We start from the raw sequence: 12074 nt of genomic DNA on the forward strand, positions 1-12074 counted from the left end.
GCAATGGAAAGGTCAGCAGCACAATCAAAGTTTAGCGCGGAGGACACGGCGGAGCCCCAGGCTGCTGCTCGGCAACCAGCTCCGCACACTCGTGTGCTCCCCACCAGCCAGCCCGGACTGCCTCCTCTAGCAGGGGGCGGAGCTAGGAGGCAGACGCGCCCATTCCATGGAGGGGTGTTCACACGACGCGCACAATGCCTCATGCACATGCCAGCGGGTGAGCGGAGGCTTCTTGAGCCGCCACTACCTCATGTATAATATACACAGCGCCGGCCGGCCGCGGTGGAGCGCAGTTTGGAAGTATAGGAGGCTCCTCCCGGATACATTCCGCCCCTCACCCCCACAGCGGCAGGGTGCAGGTGGTATCTCCCGGAGAGGCAGGACTGGGGAGCAGCAGGAGAGCGGAGTGAGAGGCTGCTGTGAGCGGCTGGATGTGGAGGAGTCGCTGCCCAGACGCCCCTGCCTGGAATACCCGAGGAGAGCGCGCCCGGCTGCAGGTAAAGTCGCAGGGAAGCCGCACAGTGGGAACTGAGTGATGTGGAGTTGTGTGAGAAGTGTTTAGTGAGCGGGGAGAAGTTGTGGGGACTTGCTGGAGTTATGGAGGTGCCCGCTCCTGTCTCCTCTCTCTCCTCAGGGATGCGGTGGTGGGATGCCCAATGGAGGGGGAAGGGTTAATCTCTACAAGATGATGAAGGGTGTGGAGGATGTAACCTGAAGCCTGAATTAACCCCATGACAAGGAGGAGAGGGGCTGAGGACTGAGGAGCTGCTCCACTGTGCCTGTGCCCCTCTGTGTGGTGGGACTCCTGTGCCCCTCTGTGTGGTGGGACTCCTGTGCCCCTCTGTGTGGTGGGACTCCTGTGCCCCTCTGTGTGTGGTGGGACTCCTGTGCCCCTCTGTGTGTGGTGGGACTCCTGTGCCCCTCTGTGTGTGGTGGGACTCCTGTGCCCCTCTGTGTGTGGTGGGACTCCTGTGCCCCTCTGTGTGTGGTGGGACTCCTGTGCCCCTCTGTGTGTGGTGGGACTCCTGTGCCCCTCTGTGTGTGGTGGGACTCCTGTGCCCCTCTGTGTGTGGTGGGACTCCTGTGCCCCTCTGTGTGTGGTGGGACTCCTGTGCCCCTCTGTGTGTGGTGGGACTCCTGTGCCCCTCTGTGTGTGGTGGGACTCCTGTGCCCCTCTGTGTGTGGTGGGACTCCTGTGCCCCTCTGTGTGTGGTGGGACTCCTGTGCCCCTCTGTGTGTGGTGGGACTCCTGTGCCCCTCTGTGTGTGGTGGGACTCCTGTGCCCCTCTGTGTGTGGTGGGACTCCTGTGCCCCTCTGTGTGTGGTGGGACTCCTGTGCCCCTCTGTGTGTGGTGGGACTCCTGTGCCCCTCTGTGTGTGGTGGGACTCCTGTGCCCCTCTGTGTGTGGTGGGACGCCTGTGCCCCTCTGTGTGTGGTGGGACGCCTGTGCCCCTCTGTGTGTGGTGGGACGCCTGTGCCCCTCTGTGTGTGGTGGGACGCCTGTGCCCCTCTGTGTGTGGTGGGACGCCTGTGCCTGTGCCCCTCTGTGTGTGGTGGGACGCCTGTGCCTGTGCCCCTCTGTGTGTGGTGGGACGCCTGTGCCTGTGCCCCTCTGTGTGTGGAGGGACTCCTGTGCCTGTGCCCCTCTGTGTGTGGTGGGACGCCTGTGCCTGTGCCCCTCTGTGTGTGGTGGGACTCCTGTGCCTGTGCCCCTCTGTGTGTGGAGGGACTCCTGTGCCTGTGCCCCTCTGTGTGTGGAGGGACTCCTGTGCCTGTGCCCCTCTGTGTGTGGAGGGACTCTTGTGCTCTACTGTGTGACGCCTGTGCCCCGTGTGTGGGGACTTCTGTGCTTCTGCCCCATGTGTGACTAGTTTGACTCCTGTGCCTCATGTGTCATTCCTGTGCTCCCTGTGTGACTCCTGTGCCTTTTCTCCATGTGTGACTCCTGTGCCTCATGTGTCATTCCTGTGCTCCCTGTGTGACTCCTGTGCCTTTTCTCCATGTGTGACTCCTGTGCCTCATGTGTCATTCCTGTGCTCCCTGTGTGACTCCTTTGCTCTGTGTGTGACTCCTCTGCCTCTGCTCCCTCAGGTTTCCTTGTGGGCGCTCCTCCCCAGCCTGGAGAACCTGAAGGTGGCATTGTGTGATCCTGTGTAAGGACCTGGCACCAGGAGGAAAGCTCCCCCACCGTTTACCCCTTTGTGCTCGGCATTAAATCCAGAGCGGACGGTGACCCACAGCCCTCTGTACAGCGGAGCCCTGGGGCTACAGCACCATATCCGGGGAGATGCCTTCCTCTCATGTACCCTCTTCACTGGGACTCTGGAGGAGGGGGCCCGGACTGGGTGGTAATGACAGAAGTCGGTCCCTGCTGTTAGTCCTAGTCTTTGTACAAGTCCTGGGCACTGTGTGGTCCCAGTCCGAACAACAGACTCTGTGCCCGGCTTCCTGCGAGTGTTCAGAATTGGCCCGGACTGTGAAATGTGTAAACCAGAATCTAAAGGAGGTGCCCAGAAACCTTCCATCCTACGTGAAGAATCTCTTCATCACCTCCAACCACATCCACAGTTTACGAGAGGGATCCTTCCATGAAGTCTTAACCAACCTAAGCAACCTTGGCCTGAGTAACAACCACCTCCAGGAGCTGGGCAGGAACACCTTTAGAAACCTGCCGGGGTTAAAGACTCTGGATCTTAGTAACAATAAGTTGGCTAATATCAGCACCTTGTCCTTCCAAGTTGGTGGTAACCTTAGCAGTCCGCTGCTGGAGCTGAACCTCCGCAACTCTCTCTACAACGAGTCCATGATCTTCTATGTGGCAGATGCCCTGCAGAATGGATCACTGCGTAACCTGCAGACACTCGACCTGAGTGGGAACAACCTCATGTACTTACCCACAGGCATGTTCAGCTCGCTGCCCAGCCTGAAACACCTCGACCTGAGCAACAATTCCCTGGTCAGCCTCCGATCTGGGGTATTCACCAACCTCGAAAGCCTCGAGTCTTTGGATCTGAGACATAACTCTATAAAAAACCTGCGAAACACCACCCTGCAAGATTTTTCCAGCAAACCTGCTTTGTCCGTCTTCCTCGGTGACAACAGCTGGGTCTGTCACTGTGAAATCGAACCTTTCCTCACTTGGCTCAAAGACACCACGATAGTGAAGGATTCGGCCAGCTTGCTTTGCTCCGAGCCGGAGAAGATGACGAACGTTTCGTTGCTTTCCATCAAAGTGTCGGAGCTGGAGTGCCCACCGTATATAATAGACAACAGCTTACAGACCTCCTATGTCTTCCTGGGTATAGTGCTCGCCCTCATAGGAGTCATCTTCCTGCTCGTCTTGTATCTGAACAGGAAAGGTATTAAAAAGTGGATTTACAACATCCGAGACGCGTGCAGAGATCACATGGAGGGTTATCACTATAGATACGAGATCAATGCAGATCCCAGGCTGACAAACTTGAGCACAAACTCTGATGTATAAAGATTTTTATTTTTTTTTGTGGACCAGAGCAACACTTTATCTATGCATGAACTTTATGTACAGATAATGCATTTAACCCTCTCGCTCACTCCCTGCTGGAGAACTAGACCACAAGAAAACAACGTCTCCTGGCAGGGCTTTCTGAATGCCTCCATCTGACTGTGAATTTATTGCTGCATTATAATACAGTCTGAACTTCGCATGCTGAACATCCATACAGAACAGACTTGTTGTTTTACCGCTCCTAGGAATCCAGTCCTGTGGTGTGAGACAGTAGCAGGGCAGCAACCATACTTTTTCGCTTTTTCTTTTTGGTTTTCTGTTGGTACCACCCATTGCCAATCCAGATACCAGTCAACGACAACTGCCTCAAGATTCATTTCTTTTCTTTTATGTTTTTATTTTTTATATGATGCTTTGTGAACTGTTGAGTTGTGAGAATGCTTCCAAAGTTGCAATTTTTTTGCATGTGTAACATGAGGACTTATATGACAGCATGTACAATTTTTTTCTTTTTTTTTTAAATTTTATTAATATTATTTGACATCCTTAATTGGGGAGAACATCGACGGTAATACTTTTGCACTGTTTTTTGTATGAGAGCTGCAGTTTATACCAGTCCAGAATTTCTATAAACTGCGCCTGATTTTAATAACTCTGACTCAATAAAGAATATATTAAAATAATCGGTGTGTGGATGTTTTCTAACCTGAGATCTTTCCATCTACTTATTGACAGGAAATCTGGTCTTATGTGGAGTCTTGTATAGAAGAGGAGGGCAACGTATTTAAAGTGTTTAGTAACTAGAATGATCATATATGTATGGAGGCTGCAAAGAGTTTGTATAAAATAGATTGTCTATTTTTTTTTGTAACATGATATTGCATTGACCTTTGAACTGTAAGATTTATAGTAATAGCAATAAGGTCATGTATGGCTGTAAAGGTCGATTAACCCTTTTATGTTTACCCATACTCAAACGTTCTCCAGCAGTATTGATCAATGGGTGTTAACCGATTTGCATGTGACTATTGGATTTTATACTGGACATTTATTACTATTATTATTATTATAATTTTTTTTTTTATTTTCTCCATCACCTATCCGAAGGTTTTGTAATCCACTTCACCAATTGGCTTGGATGCTTTAATGTTTGTTTGGTCCCATAAAAATGTCTCTAAATGTGCGACCTAAGGTTGAGTCGTGGTTACGAGGAAATGTTGGCGCTTCATACATAGTAATGGAATAATGCTGCTTTTATTCTTTTGAATGAAAAAATGTAAATCCTAACCTAAAGTTGATGTCAAGTCATCACCATATAAATAGTGTCTTAATCTGTATTGTCATGGGTCGGAGCTCTTCTTGGTCAAGTCAACCAGTCGGTAATTACCTTTCCGATGTAACAAAAGAATATTAATCTTCCCTGCGTTTCGGGGCATTTTGAGGATCTCCATTGAATGTCTATGTGTAGTCTACTATAAGCGGCCTGAACTTTTCAGAGTCTTGCAGTACATGGTCAGTGATAGATGGAATATCACACGGAGCACCTCTTACTTTTTGCTTCTGATCTTGTCTTTTTGTGTTGCATTAGGAACATCAGGTCATACCGTATTACTGTATGTTATGTGACAAACTTTACAGTTTATGGGTTTTCCTATTGATGTTAATGAGTGCTCCTAACTTGTATCACCTTTTTATTATGTAAAATCATCATCATTATACATTTTTCTAATAAACCAATAATTTTCTGCTATTAAGTAATGTTGGAGCGGCTATAAACCTAAAGGTAGTGTGTGTGGGAGTACTTTTAGTCGATATCATAGTTGTACATTAGGTGTCTAAAGGATCAATGTAGTGACTCAGCACAAGTCTGTACACGGGTTCAATATTCTACCACATCCTTAATGGTTTTGATGTTGTCTTTTTTTTCTTTGTGGATATGATTGCTCTTTAAAGGAACACTATCAAAATGATTTTGCATTGAATGTAATTATCAACTGTAAGCAGTAGAACGGAATATTGGGAAATCTTAATTTAGCTTTGTTAACCCCCCCCCCCCCCCACCCCCCAATTTGCAAATTGTCTCTTCTCCAGAAAGGGACAAGTCTCTAGTGCCACCTACAGGTAGTTACCCCAGCTAGAGAACCTATACTTCTAATGCCTGACCCTTATGCTGCGTTTACACGAAACGATAATTGCCCGATCGTACGATTAACGATGTCGGAGTAACGGTTTTTTTCATAATTATTAGCATTTAGACGGTACGATATATCATACGGAAAATTCGTTTTGCGATCGCTTAAGCCTATCTCACACATTGGTTAAATCGGCGAACGACTGTTCACACGGAACGATCTGCGTTTTTTTTTTTTTTTTGCGAACGATCAACGACGATTTAAGAACATGTTCAAAGATCAAAATGAATGATTTCTCGCTCGTCGTTTGATCGTTCGCTGCGTTTACACGTACGATTATCGTTCGAATTCGATCGTTATCGCGCAAATTCGCATTGTTCCGTGTAAACGCAGTATTACCCAGCGTAATAGCAGTAACTGGTCTATAAATCCTCCAGTACCGTAAGACTTATATTTATTGTAGATCGGCTATCGCAGACCAGAACAAGTCAATTAGTTTTATTAATCTGACATTGACATTATATACAGTATGGCCGGAGCTTTACACTGTGTTTCAGGGTAGGGAATTAATTTTAGACTTTTCTGCAAAGGAAAATTATTTGTAAAGAATAGAGATGAGCGAACCTCGAGCATGCTCCAGTCGATCCGAACCCGATCGTTCGGCATTTGATTAGTGGTGGCTGCTGAACTTGGATAAAGCTCTAAGGTTGTCTGGAAAACATGGATACAGCCAATGACTATGTCCATGATTTCCACATAGCCTTAGGGCTTTATCCAACTTCAGCAGCCACCGCTAATCAAATGCCGAAAGTTCGGGTTCGGATCGACTCGAGCATGCTCCAGGTTCGCTCATCTCTAACAGTGATCAGTGATATAACACTTACACTTTTTTTTTTTTACATAGGTAATATATGTTTGTATTTTTGTTTTAAAGTGTCACTGTCATTTAAATTTAAATGGAGGGTATTTGGGGAAAGTCTTTTTGAATGCAGATAATGGCATATTTGCCTAAAACCCAATTACAAAGATTGTTAAAATCCCCTGTACTACTGATTTTCTGAAAAAAAAAAAAAAAAAAATGACAGTGACACTTTAAATGCATAACTTGTATTACGGTTACATCCATAGGAATTTTAGGAAACTTCAGAAGTGTTAACCATTTCCATTTAAATGTTGTCTAACATCTGTTACCAAGTGTTTCATATGTGAGCCATAATGAAGTGTCTGGAGTCAGAGTATGGAAAGATAAAGGAGGCAAAGATATAGGAGGGTTGAGCCTAAGCTGTTTCCCTAATGCAGGCATGGGGAATCTGCCCTCCAGCTGTGGCAAAACTACAATTCTCATCATGCCTGGGCAGCCGAAGCTAAAGCTTCGGCTGCCCAGGCATGATGGGAATTGTAGTTTTTCAACAGCTGGAGAGCCGAAGGTTCCTCATCCCTGTCCTAATGTAATAAATGCAATGAATTTTGAGGAAAACAAACATTCTCTATGTATAGCAGTGCCTGGACTCCATCCGAGTGTTCTGTAGCTTGTAAGCTTTTTCTAAACCTGCAGATGTCACTGTTGATACTTTATGTTCATAAGGAAATTGAGCTAAATGATGTTTAATGAGAATATCACAAGCAAATATTAAACGTGACTGAGCTTTGTATGGATTTATTTTCTGATTATCCGGCTTCTTTCCTAGACTTGGGGGGATGTATCTTGTACAGACATAATGACAAACAACTGCTGTCTGCTGCGCAGATGTCACAGCTTAGACCCACACACATGCACTTCTTCCTGCTCGCTTCTCAGGATAATTTTTTTTTTTTTTCTAAAACATAAAGACACAACAAAAGACAAGACCATAATCGTTGTGAAATGTTTTTACAATGTGTGCACTGACAAACATTTTGCTATAGACTTTAATGTAGCCATTCATTAACTAAGAATTTTACAGCTGTATTAAAAAAAAAAAATTACTATATGTGACCCTAGCTTCATTTATTGCCCTACAATATACATGTTTGTGCAAAGATTTATTTTCAACAAATAGTATGATGGATTGGGTGTGCCAGGTCAACATACAAAAGTGTTGTTTTTATTATTGTTATTATTATTATTTTATTTTTTTATTTATTTATTTTTTTTTATTTTATTTATTTTTTTGGAATTTTTATTGAAGAAATTTTCATTTTTACACTGTTATAGACTTTTCATCTATACTACGAAATGTAAGGACAGCTAAAATAGGATAAAGATATAATACATGTGTGTGTACATATCTAAACCCGGGTAGGTATTAAGTATATACTAATATGTGCTTAGGGGTTGTCGAATCTCTAGGTATGCACTCAATGAATTTTGTTTGTGTTTCAGAAGTTAAATAAAAGATTGGAGAGTAAAGAAGGTTAAGGGATAACTCTGGCACTAACGAAAAGAAAGGCAAATACCGTCTCTATACTTCCCCTCACTCCTGGGTCCATCTCCGTTTGAATCTCCTGCAGATCGCTGGTCCCTGGAGCTGCTGTCGCAGTCTCCTGTTCGGCACTTCCTTCTTCGCCTGGCAGTGTCAGATGACTGGCAGCTTGCTTAGCCAATCGGAGCTGAGCAAGGCGTTTTGGGTTGATAGGGAAGGTGGCAGAAGGGTAATTAAAGCCATTACAGAGTAATATAACTTTGTAATATGTTTTAATTGCCTGAAGAAGAAAAAAACACATGCGTTGTCCTTAAGAGGGGTTGTCCATTGAAAATCATTTTCTTTCAAATCGACTGAATCAGAAAGTTATATAGATTTGTAATTTACTTCTTTTTGAAAATGTCAAGTCTTCCTATACTTATCAGCTGCTGTATGTCCTGCAGGAAATATTGTTTTCTTTTCAGTCTGACACAGTGCTCTCTGCTGCCACCTCTGTCCAAGACAGAAACTGTCCAGAGCAGTAGCAAATTCCCATAGAAAACCTGTCTTGGGCAGAAAAAAATTCCTGCAAGACATACAGCAGCTGATAAGTATGGGAAGACTTGAGATTTTTTTTAATAGAATTAAATTAAAAATCTATATATAACATTCTGAAACCAGTTAATTTAATAGAAAAGTACCCCTTTAAGCTAACAGTCCATTTTTAAAGGGGTACTCTGGCCCAGGGGTCTTTTTAAGTTTTGTCCAGGGAAGGGGTGGTTATAGACGGAGGAGATCACTTACCTCCCCGGTTCCAGCACCGGGTCCTGGATCGTGCTGCCCTGTGCACCCGTCCCACGGCCACTTTCTGGTGTGAGCGGCCGCAGAGTGGGTGTACAGCCGGGACCTGGAACTGGGAAGGTAAGTGATCTCCGCCATCTATAACCACCCCCTCCCCGGCCAAAGCTTAAAAATACCCCCGGGCCGGAGTACCCCTTTAATGTGCATGTTAAACAACATACTAATTTTCTTTGCTGCCTAATAGAACTATTATACTTTCAATTAAACATTTTGCATGAGGCTAAACTCATTTTTGCACCGTATTTAGAGCTGCTTCTGTGGTACACTCTTCATTAAATCTTTCTCTCGTAAGTGTCAACCTCACCGTTTTTTTCCGGTTGTAAAACTAGCAAACAAGAGCGTTGGACAAAAGCCAAACGTTGAGATGAAGGCGCTGTGGAGCAAAGAGAAATGATCAGACTATGGCAATACTTTGCTTCATGCATCAAGATAGCAAAGTTGAGAAGGCCTCACCGTCACCCGTGTTTTCTTTTGATTAGCCCTAAGATGCAGTCTTAACCTAATCCTTAGCAATGTATCTCTTTTTAGAGCAACTTCAAATATCACGTGTATATATGTTCACCTCCTGTGCACATCCTTTTCCAAGCAGATTACTGGCATCATGGCAGCAGCAGGGAGATATGAATGTTTTCATCTTGTGGGAGGGGATGAGTCACGCCGCTGAACGCACAAAGACTCTGACAGTGACAAAATTACTTTGTGAACCCAGAATGACAAAAACGATCTGATCAACGTAGTAACCAGAGGTTTGTCGGGGAAGTGAGCGTTGTTAACACAAACAGTGTATTTTCTCAACTTTTCGTGTTCTGAGAAGCTTATAAAAACATTAGGTAAAAGAAAGAACACATGGAATCTATCATCTAAACTATTGCCAGCTCCATGTGCTACAAACCTGCCTGGGAGCTTTTCATCTCATGTTACAAACATCAGGTCCAACTATTTCAGTAACTTCCATCTACTATCTTGGCATTTAAAAGTAAGTCACAGTCATCAATTTTTTTGCTTGTATATGTATAATTTTACTCTGTATTCATGTGACACAGGGTCCAGAGGACATTTGATTGATTGTATACAGCACACGTTTCCGTTTAATCCAATACTATATTATTTAAATTAAAGAAAAATAAACTATTTCTGTATTGTAGACCTTATTACTATATTCAAACTGTATAACAGTAAATACAATACTAAGGAAGTTCAATGAGGTGAAGAAAAAGGCAGCTGCAGGGTCCAGTTACATGTAGATTGTTTTTGTATCCACCCCTGCAACAGTTTATCTTCTGCAGAGCCAAAATAATCCCACCACTTAATTTAACTAAATGGCTGAACCTTATGGGTCCTACGTTCCATAGAACTTGAATCATCGACCTCCACCTAAAATCCACCCAGATACAAAACCGTGGAGACTGATAACGTGAGGCTGGGTTTATAGTGGTTTGATATTATTTTGTTCTCATTTTGGTCTTTATTTTAGTCTTGGTCTTTATTTAGCAAGAGTGTGTCTAAAATACAAAAAATGTGTAAAATAGTGACCAAAGACCTGATGTGAACTCAACCTAAAGGGGCACCACACAATGAAATTTGTCAGTTTAGGAAAATAACTAAGAGGGCGAGCGTTAGGGTGTCAGTGTTAGGCCACATGGCAAGAAAGAACCATAAAACAAAAGAACAAGCACCATGCAGAAACCACGGACAATTAGCAATATATATATATATATATATATATATATATATATATATATATATATATATATATATACACACACAGTGGTACCTTGGTTTAAGAGTTAGTTGGATCAAGAGCAATTTAAGAAGAGCTCACAGTTTTTCAAAAGTGCAACTTGGTTTAAGAGCTCCCTGGTACTGGGTGGGAGGGGGAGTGGAGGAGGGGTATGGTCTGCATAGCGGGGTCTACAGCCCTGTACTCTGACCCAGGAAGTCTCCTTCACCTTCCAACTCATGGCAGATCCACTTCAGGCTGGGGCTTGTATCAGGGGACAGGACTGTGGAGGTAATCTCTTCATAGCTTAAACCCCTCTCTCCCTGGACACAGAGTGCTGCTATACTGTGCTTACATATGCCCTGCTCATTCTTTCATGCCCCCTGCCATCTCTGTCAGCCCTTGTGTTTCCCATCCTCTCCATTCCTGCTATAATGTGCCTGCACTTACACTCGGCTATACACACTGCTGCTATAATGTGCCTTCACTTAGCTATACACACTACTGCTATAATGTGCCTGCACTTACACTCGGCTATACACACTGCTGCTATAATGTGCCTGCACTTACACTCAGCTATACACACTGCTGCTATAATGTGCCTGCTCTTACACTCAGCTATACACACTGCTGCTATAATGTGCCTGCGCTTACACTCAGCCATTCACACAGCTGTATAGAAAAGTTTCTGTCACTGTTCTGCACAGCTCTGTGATCCTCACTTCCTGATTGGTCCATGCTGAGCACACACCCTTCCACATTTCTGTCATGTGACCACACAGACCTTTAGCAGCAGCCCTACTTCCCTATTGTAGCCTGTTGTACTACGCTGCTGCATTATGGGGATCTGCAGTTCCATCCTGTATCTACAAACTGCTGCTGTGTGTTCATGTTTATGCAGTTACTATACATTATACTTCATGTGCTGATTGCTATACTGTACAGTAACTTATAATATCACATATTCAGCTGTTTCAGAATGTTTGTTTCATCTGTTATTCAAAATAAAAAAATATTTTTGGGGTGTGGAACCAATTTTCTGCATTTCAATGATTCCTTATGGGAAAATTTGCTTTAGTTTAAGAGTGATCTGGATTACAAGCACGGTCCCGGAACGAATTATGCTCATAATCCAAGGCACCACTGTATGTATATAGTCCTGAAAAATTTGTTGTTCAGGTGGTCCATAATAATAAATCGGCAATGGGTAGATCTAATCGCTTCAGTGAGATTCAAGAATAAATAGCATGTGGTTCCATAACAAATAGGCCTGATATTCCTATTAATGTAAAGACGGTACTCTGTCCAGTGGAATTATATGGTCTGCATGCAAGTCAGTGCAATCCCGTGGGTTGGTAGCTAAAGCTCAGTAGTTAAAAGTTAAACATTGTACTGGAAAACAAATCTCTATCTAGCCTTACTAGAGGAAGCCCTGCACGTGGGCTTATTATGACTGCAACTCCCAGCCTGACCATAGGTATGATGACCCAGA

At 44.2% G+C, this 12074-nt stretch overlaps 1 protein-coding gene across 1 annotated transcript; it reads left to right on the plus strand.

Annotated features, from left to right (window-relative positions):
* Positions 1–200: 200 nt before the first annotated feature.
* TPBG (trophoblast glycoprotein) lies at positions 201–4142 on the plus strand. Its single transcript, XM_069973509.1, has 2 exons — positions 201–497; positions 2093–4142. The coding sequence occupies exon 2, from the start codon at positions 2289–2291 to the stop codon at positions 3483–3485; it is 1197 nt and encodes a 398-aa protein (XP_069829610.1). The 5' UTR covers positions 201–497; positions 2093–2288; the 3' UTR covers positions 3486–4142.
* Positions 4143–12074: the final 7932 nt, after the last annotated feature.

This window comes from Dendropsophus ebraccatus, chromosome 6, assembly GCF_027789765.1.
Source record: "Dendropsophus ebraccatus isolate aDenEbr1 chromosome 6, aDenEbr1.pat, whole genome shotgun sequence".
NCBI lineage: Eukaryota > Metazoa > Chordata > Amphibia > Anura > Hylidae > Dendropsophus > Dendropsophus ebraccatus.